The sequence below is a fragment of the Columba livia genome, chromosome 14 (assembly GCF_036013475.1).
Source record: "Columba livia isolate bColLiv1 breed racing homer chromosome 14, bColLiv1.pat.W.v2, whole genome shotgun sequence".
NCBI classification, from domain to species: Eukaryota; Metazoa; Chordata; class Aves; order Columbiformes; family Columbidae; genus Columba; species Columba livia.
Genome location: NC_088615.1, coordinates 4618851 through 4639601, shown reverse-complemented (window position 1 = coordinate 4639601; position 20751 = coordinate 4618851). Strand labels below are relative to the sequence as shown.

The 20751-nt window shown below is 40.0% G+C and overlaps 1 protein-coding gene across 10 annotated transcripts in view; it reads right to left on the bottom strand.

The window, feature by feature from the left end:
* Positions 1-20751, bottom strand: part of EBF1 (EBF transcription factor 1) — a 273509-nt gene that overhangs the window by 51387 nt on the left and 201371 nt on the right. For 6 of the 10 annotated variants that reach the window (XM_065029681.1, XM_021288959.2, XM_065029679.1 and 3 more), the window contains exons 9-10: positions 19885-20018; positions 12152-12278 (exon numbers count right to left, since the gene is read on the bottom strand). In XM_065029681.1, the coding sequence (XP_064885753.1) occupies positions 12152-12278; positions 19885-20018 (261 nt within the window). The remainder of the gene's footprint in view (positions 1-12151; positions 12279-19884; positions 20019-20751) is intronic. The other 4 variants (XM_065029678.1, XM_065029680.1, XM_005503344.3 and 1 more) reach the window with 1 other exon arrangement.

Genomic DNA, 20751 nt, shown 5'->3' with positions numbered 1-20751 from the left:
ACCCACATTCCTATAAAATATTAGCTACAAAAGAAGACTATTTGAGAAGCACAGGGAAAGAGAGGTCTGATGGGCACTTTGCGTGGGAAATTTAATTCCAAACAAATATGCTTTTTACTTTCCCTCAGCTAAAGGGCAACCATAATTCACTGAAATTGTTTCTCACAAAGCAGATAATCCTGTGCACCTTAGAGTGATTTAATTAGCTTCCGTAGCTGTCTCCTGCTAAGTGTTTAAAGCATCTGCAAATCAAATCATGTTAACTCATCTGCTGCACCACTTTCTTTGTTGTATGCATAGGACCTTCCTAATGGCATTAATAGAAGCATGAGTTTCCCTGGAGAGGGGAGCAGCAAGGTGAGTTAATTATGTAGTTATTGCAAAAATTGTGTACGTTATTCCACAGAACACACAGGTTGCTGCACAGAAAATTAGGACGATCCAGGGTAATCTCATGGACCGCAACTTTGTAATTTGAGGATAATGCAGATTCCCATTGCAATCGGAGGAATTCTGCCAAATTCCTGCATGCAGTCTTCCTGGCCTGGCTGTTCACAGGCTGCAATGCAGCACCCTGACTATTCTCTACACATTGGCTACTATTTCTATCCTCACATTCACTGCACAATTACAAGATGGAACAGTAGACACCACAGTAATCTCCACTCACTGTTTTATAACACCTTAATATTTTTAAAAAGGAAAACCAAACCAAAGCAAACCTCCCTGGGATTTTCTTCTGTAAATTGTACAGATTTCTGCTCATATCCATTTGGTCTAATCAGACACAGTATTGCAGACCCCTCGAAGAGCAAGTCCAGCAGCTCCTTTGGGTCTGGGCATCAGTAGTAGAGTGCGCAAACAATTCATAACAAACCATTCCCTCTCAGTACCTGTCCAACGAGACATCTTTCTCCAATTAATTGTTAGCTGAAAGCATTTGTAAAATAGTTCTTCTGATTAACCTTGTTCTTATAGACAGATCATTAGAGTGGCTTGTTACAAATTTTCATTTTAAATTGTCTATTTCTGGCATATATTCAGAGAGGGCATCACCTCACCTGTGTGTTCACTGTTTTCAAGTCATGCTTCCTAACAGCTAACACTAAGTTTTACGTCCTTTTGTTCAGGCAAGGACACATACACTATGGAAAGTTCACTTTTCATAGTACACTCTGAGGTTTTCTTAAAGCGAACTCTGTCAACTAACTCACTTCTTCACACATTCAGAGTGCAAAACACTACAGGGAAACTGAAGGAAATTCATTGCCAAAAAACAAATGAATATTCATGGTTCTTAGAAATACCCTTATTTCCCAGCTATAATCAGCATGAACATCTGTGAAAAAAAGTCTAATGGGGGAAATTGGAGTGGGGAGGGGGTCATTTCCATCCTTTCCCTTAGGCCCCAGTTTAAAGGAGGTTCATTTGTCTTTTTAACAGAACTTGCAAGTGGTGCAAGGATGAACAGTTTTGGTGAAGAAATGATGTGCAGACTGGCCTTGTCTTTGGGAAAACTGAGGTAAATTCTTCATTCCAGAACAAAAGATACCTCATGCAGATGCTTGTTCCTTTCCCTGACCTGCCAGACACATCCACTGTCCTGAGAGCCCCTCCATCAATAACAGAGCCTGAGCTGACAAAAATACCCAGGGAAAACACAATCTCAGGCAACCAGGTGATGCATGTTTCACTCTCTTCCTTTTAAATAAACAACACACACATTTCAATGGAAAAGTTAAGGGAACCAGAAGTACTTCAAAATGAAAAATCTGCAAAGAAAAATACCATTTTTCAGTATGGTGGCCACTTTAAGACCTATTTTTAGGAACGACAATGTAACGACTATTTCTAGCAGCTGTGCACAACATGCTTGTAAACTTTGGGGAGAATTTTCTTTGGAGTGGTGAATCTAGTCAGAAATCTACATTTGGAAAAAACATTTCCCTTGCAGAAGTGACCTTTCAACATGAATTCATGGTTACTTCTGTCAGTAACATCTTGCCTTTCCTTTTTACAAATAGAAGCTTGCTGCTAAAACTGCCTGAGCTTAAAACTGTTGTTTGCATGTATTTTTATCCAATGAGTTGTAGTCTTCTAAGGGAAGTACCTCACAGAAAGCTGGGACTAGGATATAAATTAAGATTTTAAAAAAACAAGCAAACAAAGAAAAACAAACAAACAAACAAAAAAACACCACCAAAACCAAACAAACACCAAAAACAACCAAAAAAACCCCCAAAAGATGGGGAGCACAATAAGCACATGTATTTCAGAAACCAGCATAGGATCATAATATTTGGAGCAATAAATAGTTCCTTTCCTACACAGCACCTAGTGCGTGGGTGACCGAGGGTGTAAAGCTTCTCACCCAGCTCCAGCCATCCAAACGCACGTTTGAGAACTTATTAGAGCCCATCTGCAGACAGAGAGGAGAGTTTCTTGGTGCAGATACGCCCACTTCTAAGATGACATCTCAGACCATCAAGGGGGTATCATGCCCCAGAGCTCCAAAGGGAGGGTTGCTAGAGCTCACGAGATTCCTATCCCTCACGCAGACAATGTAAAAGAGGACCTCATTATGTTGAAAAGAGATAAAGCTCACTCTGGAAGATGCTGCAGTACTAAAAACTGACAGCAAGTTTCACAGTTATTCGTAGACATCACAGTTTTTGCTCTGTAATTTTCACACATTTAAAATGGAGAGTTTGACACAAATTCTTGTTTTCACAAACATGTATATTTGCTGGGTAACTGTTACTACATTTTAATTTCCATGTGCATTTTCTGTTGCATGGGGACTTAAAAAATATCATTCTTAGTTGATTATGTGCGACTTCTCTGTCTGGTTTTGGGTGGGTTTTTTTGGTGGTGGCTTTTTTTTTGGGGGGGGAGGGGGTGTTCTTTTTGTTGTTGTTGGTTTTGGTTTGGTGTTTTTTGTTTTTTTTTTTTAATTAACGCTCTGTCCAATGAGAATGACGTTTCCTCTTCTTAACCACCGATGCTGACACCTGGTGCTATGCAAGAGCAGTTCAAGAGTCCGCAACGCTTCACGCAAAGAGGTTAACCACAATTTATGCCAACAGGAAAAAGATGAAAACATTACATTTGGGAGGGAAGGGAGACAAGGGAAACTAAAGAAGACACTGAAAGATGAAGTAACAGTGGCTATGGCAATGCAAATACCTTAGGGTAAACTGTGCAAGACTGCAAGTCTACAAGGGTACCTGTCCAAATCCAGGTCTTTATTGTGATACTGAATGGAGGGTTCACAGTTATCTCCCCAAGATGTAAACTGCCATGAACTATCCGATACTTGAAAGTCTAAGTTTAGTATTGGCTATCAAAGAAGTTCCTGAAGAACAGTCAACATGCTGCAAAACCACAGTCTAATTTACATCGCACAAACATGCTTGTGTACTAATATACTAAAAATCTTCTGTCCTACTTTGTGGAATGAAAGATCTGCATACTCCTGGCTTGGCAGAATAAAGTGACGGTTTTATACTTCCATAGTTAACTGCAGAGCTCACAACAGACCCATGATAAGATCCAATGGCAAAACACCTTTCAGTAAAGGTTATACAAGACAGTAGAAAAGTACAAAGAACTTCACACTCCATGAAATAAGTCGCTCTTGCATCTATTAAGATGAAAGACTGCAAGTACAAGATTTTCCTTTTATCTACATATTAAAAAAGCCTAAATCTGTAGACATGGGCTATATTGGGGCACATCTACTCTGTATTCATAGCTTTAACCAGGCTAGATAAGCATTACTGGCTGCATCGGGATGCCAGTACAAGCTCAAAGCAAGTGAGGTTGCCCAAGTCCTTCCTCCAGGGAACAGTGGCTGCACAGGACACCACTGGTCTAAGCCAGCCCTGCAGCCTTCTCCTGTGTAATAACATGCCAAAGCAAAATGAACCCTTACTAACAAGCACCTTGAAGGATTAAGCACATGCTAAGGAGGCTATTTTGCAGGCAGTGCCGTGCAGGAGCGTGCCTCAGGTGGCCATGTGCTAAATTCATGCTCTGATTTTCTGGCCGGAGCCAACACGCTGTGTGCATGGGCATCTCCGACAGTCCAGCCCACAGCCTGGCCAGTTTTCAACAACACCCAGTAAATCCTGCACATGGTTCCAGGCAGAAATCAAAACCTGCTGCACCCCATGAGAAGTACAAGACGGGTGAGTTAGGTACATATACACCCACAAGGCAGCCAGAATTCCCAGCTATGAAATATTTCAGTTGCAACAAGTAGCCAAGGAGTTGACTTTCTGGCTGAGCAAAGAGACAGTGCCTTGTCCCTCTTCTCAGGGCATAGGATCAAAATGCATTAAGGTAAGTAGTACAGCCACTGCCGCTACTATATACTATACGTTTCTGTGGCATTTATCTAATCTGAATACTCATACATTAAGAAACAAGACAGTGAAGACCCCTGTAGAAATGGAGTGCAATTCAAGGTTTTTAGTAATTCATCTCAGCTTTCTGTTTTATTGGCCATTTGTTTTAAGATGGAATAATATCTTATCAACTGACATGAGCTAAAAGGAGAATAAAAAAAAGATTAACAATTTCAGTCTTCAATAACAGAGTTTTGAAGCAAGGGCATGAAAATTTGAAGGTTTTGGGGTGGGGATAAAGAAAAGAATTTACAAGGCTTATTTTGTGAACCCAGAGGGTTAATTTGTCATGGAGTAAAGTCCAGAACTTGAAAAGCAAAACACACTTTATTGGCTTTGAAGGTCAGATAACTATGTTATATCATATTCAATAGGTGAAGGTTCCAAGGGCCTATGGGGTTGCATGACAATTGCAGAAATCCTTATAAAGTCTAGTTTATACCTTTATCGTTAATAGCTTTCTAATCCTTTACCACAAATTTATAGTTTAGAAATGGCAACACATCTTAAAGATTAAAGGTATGTGACAAACAGTTCATGTCCTTTAATAATCAAATCACACAGCTTAGATTGGGGGCTTATCAGGCTTTTTCCTACTCTATGGTTTCATAGGTAGAGAATACTTTATATCCCTATTACATGAGTGATGAATGGGACCATTGGTTATGGGCTGTTATTTGCTTGGCTGTAGTCAATATGTTTTCTTTGGACAGGGACTTCAGTGATTTATTTCTCTTTTGGCCTTATCACTTATTAACTCAGGGCAGACAGAAACAGCCAAGGTTGTGAATAAGGACTAGTGCCCATTTAGACTTCTAATATCAGAGAAAATATTCTTTTTAATGATGCAGCTACCCTTTGCTGCATAGACTCTGATTGCACTTCCCTCTAACTAGAAAATAAAGGTCATATTTCTTGGTAAGTGTATACATAAAATATGCAAAATAATATGTTTCCTTCACAGCCAGCTTTATTCTGATGGTTGCTGTAATTGCTTTCATTTTGCAGCTGTCCTACAGGTACACTGCACACTTTTAGCTATTGTTTTTTGCAGTGTGTTATGATGCTGCCAGTGTTTAAGAAATACCAAAGAGATGAGGGTTCTGTGTTCCTATTAGCATACAAAAGGGATTTTCCAGTCTTCCTCCACTGCTCCCTCGCTGTCTGGTAACACCCTTTTACTCGCAATCAATTAGGATTCCTCCCAGCTTCTTTTCCTGAATTGCTGCAAACCAAACCAACCACCCTAATATTCAACCCTGATAATTGTCTGTATTTCACTCCACTGGGCATAACCTAAGAAACTTCAAAGCAAACACTCTTGTAATGACATTCATCCCTAAGCCCACCACTAAATAATAAAGACTGAAATTATTTCATCTAGGAGAGCTTGCTCCAAAACAACGGCAACCTTTCTTTTTTCCCTAAAAATTTCCAGACAAGGTATTCACACTGACTGAGCAGAGCCATGAAGTTAATGGACTGGAACTCAGAAAAGGCCAGTTCAAGCTTAAACAGAGATGTTTCCCTTTTAAAAGCAGGTAACACCCAAGATCACATCACTGCTTTCGGTGCTTGGACGGTGGAGACTGCCCCAATCCCTCCCTTGTTTTCCCATCTGTATTTTACCTGCAATCCTCCCCAACCCAGCAGTGGAGTCCTGAGGACCTAGCTCTTCAGTGACTATGGCAGACTCCTGTGGCAGTAGAAAGCCTTGCATACAGCTCAACTTCCTCAGCCCAATGCACCACCCCAAAGACGGGTCCATCTCTGAGCTCTGCACAGCACCTGATACCCCTGGTGTCCCCACAGCGAGGTCCAGCTGGGAGCCAACACTCAGCACAATGAGATGCAGGGGGAACCCAGTAAACTCTGCATTAGGACATTGTTTCAGATAGCTGTTATGAGGGGGGTTTTGCTTGTCTCCAGACACATTAATTAAATTCACCAGTAAAAGTCTACATTTACAAAGGATGAATTTAATACTTGATTGTGCAATAGTTAGGATTTACCACCTCTCCTCTGTCCTTTGCAGAGTCTCTCTGAGATCAGGAACAGACTTTATTTTGAGCACCCAAAGCACAGGGTAACCTGCAGTGCAGGGCTCTCCTGCTTTTAAGAACAGACACCAGCTCTTATTTTAAACTTTATGCATTTCTTTGTATTGAGGGATTTTGTTCTCTTCTTCTGAAGCACTCGGTGATGATTTAACTTCAAGACATCTGATACTTTTTATTCTACCACTGCTATTAATATTTACTAGTGAAAGGCAGATAAAAACTGCTGTTAAAAACAAATGGCATTCATTTGCTAGCTACCAGATCTCATAGCTGGTCACTCTTCTGGAGAAGTGATGTGCTCTATATTTCATTTAAGATAAATGAGCATCATATCTTTGAGGGTGAAGAATTTTATGAACACATCCGGATAAACCCCAAGATAGCATCAGAGATGCTGCCTTTTTTATTTTATTTTTATTGTTCTGTTGATGGTGGCCTTCCCTCCTCATTTATACTAATCAGCTATTTAAGTGCTCATGATTTAATAATAAACACACATGAATGAGGCATTGTAAAACTAATGAGGTTGTGTATTACTGATGTTGAGAAAAACTGCCACTAGGTTTTAACATTTCTCAGGAACTAACAGATACACAGCTATGGCCAAGGTTAGCTGGCGTAAGGGTCAATCTCTAGCCCACAGGGATCAAGAAAGGCTCCAGTGGGGCTACAGGAACCTCTTGACAGCCAGTCTGTCTCTCATCACCACTTCTTTTTTCTGTTTTTAAGTCTACAAACTCCAGAGCTCTCCTTTCTGAAAACTGATTGCTGCATTGATTACGTATCTTTTGAACTTTGCGTAGTTATTGGTGCCCTCTTGAAAGCAGAACATTTTCCCAGCAAAGGAATCACTGAAGTTTACCAGGCTGGAAAATTTAGGGACTGGATATCACCTTTTAAGTGGTTCCAGTTCTGACCAGATCTGTGTACAAGACTTAAATCTCTGCTTCCAGGTCCATGCCCTGAAATTTTAAATAGTGATAGGAGGTTTTTGGTCTCTTACTCTTGGATATATTTGACTTAAGAAAAGAAAAGAGAACGATTCTCAGAAGATGACTACCCTTATGCTTCTATAAATTTAAAGCTAAAAACTAAAAATGAAGCCACCTAAAACTGAGGCTTTTGAAAATGTTACCCGAACCATCTGTGATCTGCAAGCCTCTTCATATTTGTGCACAGACTCAAACGTTTTTGGAAGTAGATAAAGGGTGAAATGAGGATGGAGCAGGGATTTTTCCACGTGAGGCTATTTCTTCTTCGCAGCAACTTGGGGAGTGAAAAGTTCCCTGAGAAGCCCTATGACCTTTCAGAGAAAAATGCAGTTTCCCAGAAATCTTGCGAGGATCCTGACCTTCACAACGCTAGCATTTCTCCATCACTCCACACACAATGGCCCACAAGCACAATGCAAACACTGGTCAGTCCGGGCAGTGCTCCACTCTGACCTTCATCACAATTATCCTGGAGGATCAGCGCTCAGCATCTGGGATATTCGCCTGGCACAGCAAGCCCTGTGTGACTACGCTGACCCTACATCCACCCCTTCCTGTTAGTAGCACTTCTAGAGACACACCATGCCCCGTAGCTTGTAACAAACCCCAAATGAGCGGTGCGAGGACTTGCCTGTTTCTCCAGGTACAAACAATTTAGCCCTCAGCCTCCCTGCAAGAATAATGCAAATGAAAATTCTAACCTGTATCCAATCATGTAATCAATTTTCACAAAAAAAAAGGAACAGTATGTGGAGTACCGCTCAGAAAAGCATCTGAATATAACGCCATGTTGTACACATAACCTTGGTGACAGAGCTGTATAATTCTGGTCGCTATGTAGTCCTTTGCTGTAGCTCGGTAACAAAAGCACAAAACCTTAAACTGAGCAGGTGGTAGAAGACACAGCATAATGCATTTTTATGGACCTTCCATATGTCTTTTCCAACATGCAGTGAGATAAATTCCCATTTCACTTACATTCATGCAGTCTCACTCGAATCTTGCAGTTTAGTACCACCATCCATAGCAAAATTCATCTATGAAAATCACGCTATCCATTATGTATCCATTTCTTTTTAATTAAAACAAAAAAAAAAAAAACCTCAAAAGTATCACAAATCTGTGCCAATTCTCATCCCTTATTTAACTCACCCATATATGCCTTGAGTCACCTTGGCAAACTAACTACATACTTGTATCCTTAATGGCTTCTTCCATTACTTCAGGTTCTCCAGTTCTAAAATAAGGGTAGTGGTACATACCCAACTCCTGAGTTGTGACATGGAAATCCATTCAGTGCTCTTCATTACCAGAAGAGACTTAGAGGTGAAGGTACCACAGGTAAACACCAGCAAGCAAATTTGGGTATCTCTGTGTGCAGTATGAACTTTTAATATTATTCCAAAATGAACACACATACAAGGCATGTTGAGACTTCTCTATATCTTATAATGTGCTCTCAGGATTGTCAAAGCTTAAATCTAAGAAATAATTGCTTTATAAGTGCATGCTAATGGCTTGCTTTGCAGATGGAAAATACAAAACTTATGTTTACTTGTAAGCAAAGGGTTGACGCTGGTTTGTTTCTTTCAAAAATACTTACAAAAGCCAGGATTTCTCTGTATATATGTGACCTTGATTCCTAGATGGCACATGGACTACTTAGAGATCATGTTACTAAGTTATTTGCAGTTAAAGGGGGAAAAAAAAGGCTAAAATTAATGGGTCACTGGGTATTTTCTTCTGAGAAGTTAAGTACTTAACAGTAAGAAAAAAACAGTTTACAGCCAGGTGGCTTGAGGGGATATTTTGTTGAACACTGATTAAAAATAATTTCTTCTAAATGAGACCTGACCACAAAATGGGACCATTAACGAGCAGGGACATTCTCACCAGAAAGGAAACTCCGCTTGATCGCCTCCTGCACCGCCCACAAACCCCACGTTTTTTCCTCTCTCTCTCACACACTCTCTTCTATTTTTTTTTCCCCTTTTCTCCTCTCCCCTTTTCTTGTTCTTAACAGCAGAGTAAATAAGCAGCAAGTGATGCTGAAATGTTTTCGGCCAAAAACAGAGGCCAAACTCCTCTGAGAAAACATTTGGCCTCTGTGGTTTTGTAATATGTTCCAGAACACTGAGTTCACTGAAGAACATTGTGAAAAACTCCCATCGGCTGGAGTGATGCTGGGGAATGTTACTGTATCCCAAATTCCAATTGGTCCATTTCCTGCAGGCCTTGTTAAAAAAAAAAAGAGTTAAAAAAATAGCGCTATGTGGGAGTTAAAACAAGTTCTCATGGGAAAAATGAATGGCAAGAAATTCTAGCTTTAAAAGAAACAGCTAATCTGCTAGTTTGATTGTTCTTCAAAACTTACAATGAACCAATAATCCTAATTAAAAACACTTGGCCTAGTTCTCTAAAGCATCATAGCTTTTTCTATGCTTCGTTTGTACACACCATAGACTATTAGTTTTTTTCTAGTGCTCACTAACAAAGTGCTGACTTTGTTGGGATGGCTGAGCTAATTTCGTGAACTCAGTGTGAAACCTTAGCTAAACAAAATTGTGGTAATTTTCCTTAATTTGTAAAAGTGATTGGAGTGCAAACAAAATTTTCCTCTTGGGTCAATCCTATAATTTTCAATTAACTAAAACTAATCGTCAGGCGTGTACTGAACCTGCATTTTGTTTAAAGGGCTGGAAGGCACTTCCGAAGGTCAGGATGCATTAATTGTTTTTATTTTAGTTTCATTTAGTTCTTTTTTAAAAGCCACATTTAAGTTCAGGCTGCCTGTAAAAGGAAAATGCAAATTATGTGAGGTAGGATTGCAGTCACAAGAGCTTTTCTGTATCTACCGCAACTCTATAAAAGCTGCATAAGTGAGAGAATTGTCCGTGGCCTGGATCGCCTTTGATTATATCATTGTTGTTTAGTATTTCGTAACTTTTGTTTACTGAATGAAAAATAACGTGTTTTAAACACTAACCTGAAAATGCATATATGGAAACACTCTTCCTGCTGGGACACTTTATTTTCACATTCAGACATCTGCTTTTGGGCAGACAGGCTAAACTGCCGCCCTCCTTTTCACTGGAAAAGCTAATTAACGATCATCTGAAAAGCAAAACGGGCTCAAGCCATTTTTACATTTAAATCGCAAAATGAAGTCTCCCAAAATTTCTTCTCAATGTCGATGGGGGCAGCTTTCCTCCCCTTCTTCTTCTGCATGTGTACTTGCCATTCCTCCAGCCCGAGATGCAGCCAAGCTGGTGGCTCGGCAGCAAGCAGGACAGCACAGCTTATTGTGAGTGTGAATGCGAGACGGGAAAGGATTCATGGTCACGCTGCCCAGAGCTCTGGCTGACACTTCCGCATGGTATACGCTGGCAATTTAAACATTTGCTTTTGCTTTTGTTTCAACACATTCAAACACTATTTTATTATTTTTTTTTTTTAATATATGGTGTGTTATCGTCCAATATATGAATTTCCCAGAGATTGTTGAAATCATAATGCTCACAATAAATACACACAGCCTCCACAACTGCCGGCTGCTCAGCCAGCAAGGTGATACATGAACATTTTAAGACTCAGTTTAAAGAAACCCAGTGCATAATCCCAGCTGGGGAGAGGGTATTTGGAAAAGACAACAAAGCTTTATAAGGCACCTTTGTTCCATTTGTTCAGCATTATGAAAATCAAACGAGAGCTTCATTATCCAGCTGGAGCACAGAGGTCTGTCCTCTGCCTCGAGTCCCTCTGTGCACATTCATAGTTGGGGCAATATACGTGCCCAGTGTAATTCAGAGTGCCTCACAGACCCAAGTATTTATGATATATCTTACTCTTAAAGTTTCAGGGGCATTTAAGAATGAGAAAAGGAATTGCACTGGATTCTGGAAAAGAGTTGCAGAAGTAGTCCTGTCTGCATATCTCTACTAACAAGTGCATAAAACGACAAGCACATCAAAACCTGGACCAAGCCATTAATTCTCATAGCATGCATACCTTCCAAGGAGTCAATGACACACATTCTTTTAACAAGTTAGGCTGCTTCTTGATTTACTTCCCATGCCATCCTTGTCACTACTGAGAGTGGTTTAACATTGACAGCACCTGCGATGTCCCAGCATATGTTTTGTTAAAAACTCTTCAGGCCAAACCAGTTGACTCAGTGGTCTCAGTGTGGGACATCACCCCTAAACACACGTCTGCAGTGTCAGCTGGGGTGAAAGCCACTGAGCCTCCCTGGGAGACAGGTATGTCATGGTGAGATGGGCAGGGAAACCCACTGATGCTTGGAATACTTGCTGGACAACATGAGATGGAGATATTCAGCAAGATGCTTCTTGGAAGGCAGGTTTGTGATTGCATCAGTGTGTCTGCCCCTTGATGCCTGTACTCTTCCTCTGTTTAAGTATATGTTTCTCTCCTTCCTCCCCACTCCCGGGTAAAGAGAAGTCCCATTGCGAAGACAAACAAGCAAACAACAATCCCACACTTATATGTTTTCAGATTCACCTCTGTGGTCACCCATTTCTGAAATTCAGCCTTAAATTGGTATCTTCAATACCAGCCAAAATAATAAAATACAGTACAGCTTTTAGCGATGGAAGTAGAAGCCCTGGCAAGTGTGATATATTGCCTGCCCTATTTCTCCATGTTATATCTAGTACTAAAGCATCCTTACCTGTGTAAATGAATCTTCCAGGCGTTCCCTTGCAAAACTGCTTAGACTTGTAGGACAATGTGACTTCTACAACCCCTGGGATATGTCGGGGAGGCGTCTGTACACGGATGGCATGAGGAGTAATCAGCTAGAGGAAAACATTGAGAAGGGAAAGGGGGAAAAAAAGCGCTGTTACATACTGAACACTTCTTTAATAACACTTTCCTCTCAGATCACAGTAAACAAGCTTTGAAACATGTAATTAACCTGTCAATGTTTGAGTACAATCTTGATATAACCCACACAAAAGCCAGTGAGTACAATATTTACAAGCATTCTCCCTCTCAGTTGTAACAACATTATTTCTGTTTTCATACATGGCAGGCACTTGCTTCCTAGTACAAGCATTACCCTTCGTTTAATGCAATAGCTCTAGCTCACAGCAGCAGGATGCCCGTGTTTGCTCAGGTGATCATTAGAGTCACGACAGTGTCCAGCAAATCTGATTGATAACTGATACACACGTGTGTGAACACGGTGCAGCACAAGCCCAGGCTGAGATACACTGCACAGCAAAAGCCCAGCCAGGCTTGTAAACACACTGGTCCCCAGCTGACATCTGTACTCTGCAAAAGCACCATGTGCTGCTGCTTTAATTCTCTATTTATATTGTGGAGGTATAACCGATTACTGCAGAAATGCAAAGCTTGGCTTCTGAAGGACGCTGGATCCCATTGCGGGTGATCAGAGCACACGATGAGACATACCAAATATAACCGTCTAACCATCACTTCCAGTCAGCCTTCACTGCAATGACTGAAACACATCTGAGAGGGCTCCTGCACATGTGGATTTACACAGTAATAAGTAGACAAACTTATCTTTCTTGCTAACAGAGCTGGGGATCCTGATCCTCTTAACATAAAAGGCCGGGGTGGGTCAGTGCTGCAGTTTCCAGGTTCTAGGCCATTTTTGCTCTTTCAGGATTCTGGACTGGATTTAAAATGTAGTCCCTGAAATTAATGTAAGAGCCATCTAGGAGTTCACTCATTTATGGCAATTTATCTCAAATCTCTGCTGCACTCAAAACCTGTAGAATTATCCTCCCCATCACTGGAATGTCCTCTTCTTACTCATGCTCCCTCAAACAAGAGTAAAACGAGGTACATAGAAAAGGGGACATGATTGCGTCCAGGAAGCAAGATACAGCTCTGGCACATGGATAATCCTTCTCTAGCTGACTGTGGCACATTAAAGCACTTCTAGAGGGGCAAACAAGATCAAGATCATAACCAGCCTTGACAGTGAGCAAAGCCATGGGCACCCTATACAGACAGTCAACTGCTCTGTGCTGTTGATTGACTCACATCCTGGATGGGGGAACACATTTCAATAGATTTTCTTTTTCTAAAATAAAAAGTTAATTTTATTCTTTTTTTTTACTGGGAACCGAATATTCCAAAATTGTAGTAAGGTCCTACAAAAAAAATAATCTCACTTTAAACCAGTTCTTTGTTTAAAGCACAGGACTGAAAAAGCACAGAAGGGTAATGTCTGTCTGAGCGCCATCTGTGCTACTGAGGGAAATGGCATACACAGTAGGAAGTTCTCCGTATTTAAAATAAGAAAATTAACAGTAAATCAAGTTGAAGATTAAAACCAAAACTACTAGCATCCAATGCTCCAAAAGTTATTCAGATCCACGGAAGTGGATTTAGGAACGATCATGTAGGAATTGATGCCTTCTTGTTTGTGAGCTCCAAAGAACATATTTTCAGGCTCTGCTTTGAAATCATGTGATTTAGGAACTTATTTACTTTTGAAAGAAACCTGCCTTTTTTTCTAAATTGCTCACTCTATCAACTGGGAAAACACACAAATTTCCAAAGATTGCTTATACTTAAATTGAGTTATCTTACAGTTGGGCTGATCCAAGCCTAAAAGTCTAGGCCAGTTATCTCCACATCCTCAATAGTCAGCAGAGGCAGAAAGCACTGCCAAACAGCAATTTATTTCCAGTGCTTTAGACACCTCTCGTGTTGGGATGAGCTGCTTTCTGGAAGCATCTACCTTTCTCCAATAAAGCGAGATGACAAGTTTAGACTAGATGCCTAACTGTAGGCAGCCAAACACAGCTGAGAAGAATCCCATTCTCAAGTGGTTCTGGTTAACTGGGTGAACTGGCAAGAGGAGAAAAGATTCATGACATTTTTAGGGGGAAAATATTTGTAAAAACAGCCAAGGATTTTAATAGTAAAGGTTAACATGCTAATCTTACTATATCAGCATGTGCCTTGCACCCCTCACCCCCATTCTGCCATGAACTATACAGGCAGCTTCTGGTTGTATCTTTGAATTTCCCAGCATTTACTGGTCTGTCACCACTTTAATGTGCTTTAAACATAATTTGTGGCATTTTCCAATACTCATCTTCCCTGGTTCCCAAGAAATGTCTGACCTATTTATGGTCCATTGTTACAGAATGCTGGGGAGAGTTAAGCAAGTTTCCTGGTTTGTTCTCCACAAACAGTTTGGTTTTCCTTTGTGCTCTGAAGTAAATAAGTTTAACTGTGTTTAAAACCACAAATATACAATAATGTCGCCCACACATTCCCAAAGGGTGAACATTATGTCTGAAGTCCTATGGTTTCAGATATCCAGGATATATTTTACTCCTTCCTTCTCTAGAACTAAATCTTGGGAGGTATACCAGAATACATGTGCCTTTTCCTTTTGCCTTTTCTCCTTGGCATCTGTCACTGACCACTGTCAGGGATATAGTGCTGAGCTAGAAGGACCTTTGTTCTGGGTCAGCCTTCAGTTCTCATGCACGCAGAAAGGAACTGGCCAGCTTGGTTGCACACCAGTAGCATATCACAAAATTGTCTTTAAGGGACAAACAACGTCACTGCACTTCAAAACCTGCCCTCTGAACCTCACCTTTGGACTTGAACTCTGATTCTCAAGTGCTGCCAGGATCTGCATCATGGATTGGGACCAGCTGGCTGAATCGCCCTAGGTCCATTTTGCAATCCCAGTGACCCCATGGGTACTGCACAGGTCTGGGTACTCCAGGCCCACCCACAGCAAGAGAAAATCTGCCCCTGACTTTAATAACTCCAGGATTATGAGATGTTCTCCTGTCTACACTGTCACCCTGTGGCCTGACCTTGGGAACCCACTCCACCTTTTCCTGCCACGTTTTCTCCTCTCACATTGACACAGGTTGTACCTTCTTCAAGACACAGTCTGTCCCATATTTGCAAATAAGGCACCTGGAAAAGGTGAGCTGTTAGCATCAAGGGATTTTAAAAGTAAAGACACCAGTTGTGGAAGCCTCTGAGCCCCAAACCGTTGGAGGCTGGTGGAACGTTCTGGGGAAGCATCACTACATGCTCACCCTACTGCTTTTATAGATATCCATCATTGCCCAGCGTCAAACACAAGATACTCAGCCAGATGAATGAACCTCCATGTCTGTCCTCATACAGCCATTTCTATCTTCTAACCTCAGGTGGGAACTCTTGGTATATTAACAGCCGTCATAACAACCATAACAATGACGTGCCAAGAACTAAGATTTTGTAAGCATGAGTTAGGTGCATTTCTGAACACATTTTTTTAAATGCAAATCTTGAGCAAGACATTAACCTGTGATTTGGAGATGAACCCACCCGCCAAAAATCCCAGATCCATTCCATTCCAGCATTTGGCTAATTGAGATCTGGAGCTGGACATAAAACTGGACCCTTCCTCCCAAGGGATTTTCAGGTGAATTGGCCTGATACTTGGCAACTGCACTAGCTGTTTGATATAAACTCTTACATGTCAGTTGGAACCTGCTGTGGATCGCATTAAACCCCGAGGTAGAGACCTTCAGAACAGAGGGAGGTGCACGTCCTTCAAAATCCAAAACACATTTGTTTTGAGTGTGTACAAGCAGCCTCTTTCTGTGGTTTGAAAATATATTCTAGACATTCTTGTGTGATACAGCATAATTTCACACTCTTCGGAGTGCCAGGTTACTTTCTTTTTTTAAAAGTTACATTTTACAAGGAGATGTCATTAATCTGAGTCACTGGTTTATTTTTGCATGCCTGTGCGCTGGCTTGTGGTTAGGGAAATGGGGACAATCAGCCATCAATGTTACTTGGACTCTATGTGAAGGGAACCATTAGGACAGAGATGAAGAACCCCACCAGCTGAAGGTAATGACAGCTTTCAGTGAGAACAGGACCCTTAAGATACCTATATTTTTTAAAATGACCGGTGACTATGCATGTCTCAATTCTGGGCATCCAGATCCTGTTTAATAAACCTTGGTGTTCCAAAAGAGGGTGCCTACTCATTTTCTTTTAATGAGTCAGAACTCCAAAATAAGCACTCAGAACTTCCAAAATCAATAATAAACATAAAAAGCAAAATAAAAATCTGTGTTACAGAATTTGATTCAGCAGCATTAAAAAAGAAAGGGGAAAAAAAAAAAAAAACAAGCCAAAAAACCCATCTTCTATTTTTGTACTGTACAAAGGTAAAAGAACTGATGTTTCAGTGCTTCATCTTTTCTAAGTATAAAAGAAGTTGTTTCCAGCTGACTCTGTACAGCTGGAGGAATGTTCTTGGCAGGAAAATGTTTAAAGAAATAGTTCATTTTAAGCAAATATTGTGGAATATTTATAAGAAACTAATTTTGTCTTCACAATCATGTATTTGCCCTGAAACTCGACTCTGGGAGTTTCAGCCCCCCAGTCAGAGAAACAACAGAGGATTCTTATCAGCAACTCGGATTGGGAATATTTGCAACAACACACAGCCCAGAACGCTGGGTAGAAACCTGCAAATAGACTTTGGCTGTTCGTGGAGCAGACAAACAGCCAGGCACAGTCTGTCTGGCAAACAGACGATTTGCTGTGAGCTGCCTGTCCAGATCCAGCATGTGCACGATACCCCGATGCCATTTGTCGGTTACGAAAGTCCCTTGAAATAAAGGCATTAGATGGCCCGTTTTGCTGTATTCTAAAAATACCAAGGGCTTTTAAAGTCATTTTTATAAAGTAATATGGGAGTTAAGGATTCATTGAAGCTACTGGCTTAGGGTATCTGCATTTCTGCACAAAATTAATGTGACAAATTAAGTTTTTATTTAGTTCTCCCTGGCTGAGAAAGGTTGTAATTATGTTAGAGTGTTTACAGTTAAAATATATGTTTAAATAATAAATAGGTGTTTCAGAAACCATTTTAAGCCTCCTTTTTTAACACAGTCAACTCCATTTCAAGCATATAAATATTTCAATTACAAAACTTGAATACATGTAAAATAAATTAAAAATATATTATTTACATTTCCTATTATTTATAACATATGCTGCTTGACAGCAACAAATTCACCCTTAAAATGAACTTTTCTTTTTTTTTTTTTTGGCTTTTAACTTTGCTTCCAAACCGTGGTAGGATTTATATTTTAAATATCCATGCATCTCAGCTATTTACATGGATTGTGCTATAATAAAATCTTAGTAATATAGGACCTTTACAATAATTATCCTCACAGCACCTCTCCAAATAAGGTGACTAATCTTATTACTATGTTAGAGAAAGAGAATTGAACTTTAAGCAGATTATGTGGTTTGCCCAAGGTCCCATGCGAAGTCTGTAGCAAAATGATGCTTAATTTAAATATTAGACTTCAACCCCCAAACCACCTGCAATTACATCTTAAACTGAGGATAGAAGAAATCCATGTGAAAATCCTCTGCAAGACTCACTCTTTTTCTTTTGTTTCCGCCTATCTAGTTTTGGTTTGGATCTACAGCTCAGTTAAAACCACATTTTCCTTGGATCTGTGAAACAACAGGATTAACTTGAGAATTCTTCTTTGGTTCAATAACAAAATAACCTGGCTGGCACCTCCAGATGAATCCGGTCCAGGTTTGAAGATGGACAGTTCAATTCTACACTCTATTAAAGGAAAACAGAAATATTCTTCCTGGCTACCGAAAATGCACTAGATAGTTTTAGAAATGGGAAGGCAAATGAAAGAACTTATTTTATACTTCATATGTGGCTAGTTTGTGTAATTTGAATTATTTATAGATCACTATTATTTCGGGATCACTCCGACAGTTCATGCATTTCTGCACTTGTTTATTATGTCTGTTTCTTTTAGAAAGAATTTATTTTCCCTTGCAGGTTTTTCATTGCTCTAATTAGTTATGAAACTGAGAAGCAATTCTGCCATGGAGAGACAGTGAAACAGTTTTCACTCAAAGCCAACTTGCAGTCCATCATATCATTCACAACACGCAGACTGACTGGTCTAGACCTCCTCTAACATTATTAATTTTATGCCAAAGCCTTGCAACCATCAGCAACAATATTTTGACCAGCATTCACTCTTCTGAGATTAGAAATTGCCAATTAATGGCTTCTACTAATAAACAGAATCAAGATTTATAATGAAAGATCCAATGCTGCAGTACCAAATTCAGAGCACTTTCTCCCCAGCCTCTTCACCTTTCCCTGTTCAACGTTTATAACCATAATGGCTTCAATCCGAACACACAAAACGCTTACACTGGACCCAGGGGGCACTTTCATGATCACATAAGGGCTTCAGAATAGGGCTCATTTAATATATCTCCTTTTCTGGAATGCCCTTTCATACACACTTGTCCTCAAGTGGAAGAATGAGAGAGAGAGAACAGTGAAGCCCATGAAGGACATTAGAGGATACTCTTCATATGGAAAAAATGCTGCCATATGTGCAATGAAACCAGTAGAGGGAATGTGCTGGATATGAATTAAGCTATAATATTGATTTAATATTTATAGGATACAAGGCAAAGCATCAGAAGATCCTTACATAACTGGGTAAGCATTGTATAGCTATTTCAGAGATGCTGGTTTGTCTGTTAGTGTGTTTATATCAGTATTAAAATAATGAAAATAACAATTTCTTATAAAAGTCCCAAAATGCTTTTGACAAGTCATAAGTGCAAAATCTGAACCTTTCCTTGGAGCTGCCTTCCCATGCCAATGAAGCCAGTGGGAACTCTGCCCTGACTTCTGCGGCCACTTGGGTGATGCAGCCTGGGTTTTAACTTTCCACAGGCCTTTGGGGAATATCAGACTCCACATCTAATTATGTGCCAGGAGAAGAGAGGATTTAAGAAACTGGGAGGAACAGCAACAGCAATAAATAGATTAAAGAAAAAAAAATACCTGCTGTGAAACTACAGAGGCCCCCACTAAGTATGACAAGTCTGTCTTTTCCACTGTGCATACAATACTGTGTATTTGGCTCCTATTATGTAGATGGTGCTTACACCAAGTGCCTACACTTTAAGGATACGCTATTCAGAGGAGCTGAATTTCTGCGATCTCCACCTCATTGAGCTGCAGGTACAAGCAGCCAGTTTCCCTGGAAAGCAGGATCCCCTAAATGTCTGTTTCCTGTGGGCCTTTAGCAATTGTAGTGCTAAATGCAGAATTATTTACACAAGCATTTATCCTTCTCTTTTCTTGGAATAAAAGGCACTAAGCTAAATTCTGGGCCAGTGAGAGGAAATGCAATTCCCCTGGCTATACTGGATTTCTGCCACAGGTAAATTTGACTAATTATTTTGATAAAACTGAAGTAGGAAAGAATTCACATTTCAACATTTGTTGCTGATTTAGCATGTGGCATAGAAAAAGGACAGGCTAGCTAGAAGCTAGACAAAGCTATTAGACATTACCGTTCAGACAACACCTACCTCACTCCAAACCAGCATGGTGCCGAATATGACCTGTAACCCATCAAAGAAATTGTCTCCTATGATGATGACAGTGGCACCTCCTGTAGTCCATCCTTCACTTGGACTGATGGCTTTGATACATGGTGTAGCTGCTTTTCAACACACATGAAAAAGAGAAGTATTCTGCTGTTAGAACCAGATTTTAATGATAGAAGACTTGAAAAAATAAAATAAAATAAAAGGAGCTTTCATTTTCCCCCCTCACTAACACAAAGATTTCAGCAATCATGTTCTTTCTAGTACATGTGCATGACCTCAAACTATATATTCGGAGCATTTTTTCTCAATTAATTTCTGTTTGGTTTTGTTATCTGCATTGAAAAAGTTAACTTTTCCAAACCTATATTACCAAAAAAAATCACAACATGATGGGCAGAGACCAATTGGAAATCAGGACAAATCCCTATCTTTATTCTATATGCCATACCTGAGTTAATAAAACAATCTCGAGTGAGCTTGCTTTATTATCCATCATAACCTAAATTCATGAGGGAAATTCCTATAAATACTATGGCAAATATTGGTTACATGAAAATGTGTGTAACCTTCAGCATTTCTTGAACTATTCTGCAATTAGATCCAGGTTGTTCTAGTATTAAAGCACCTTGCCTTGCTTTGGTTACTAAAAAACAAAACAAAACAAAAACCAGGCAAGCCAAAACCTACAACCCTGCCATCCAGTCACTCCAGTTACACTGCATCTACATTTTTATATATATATATATATATATATATTTATGCATATGTACATCTTCTTTTAGGGTTGCTGGCATTTGGCTATGAATTGCTACTTGGTCAAAAGGCTGCTGGGCTGTTAATTTGGTT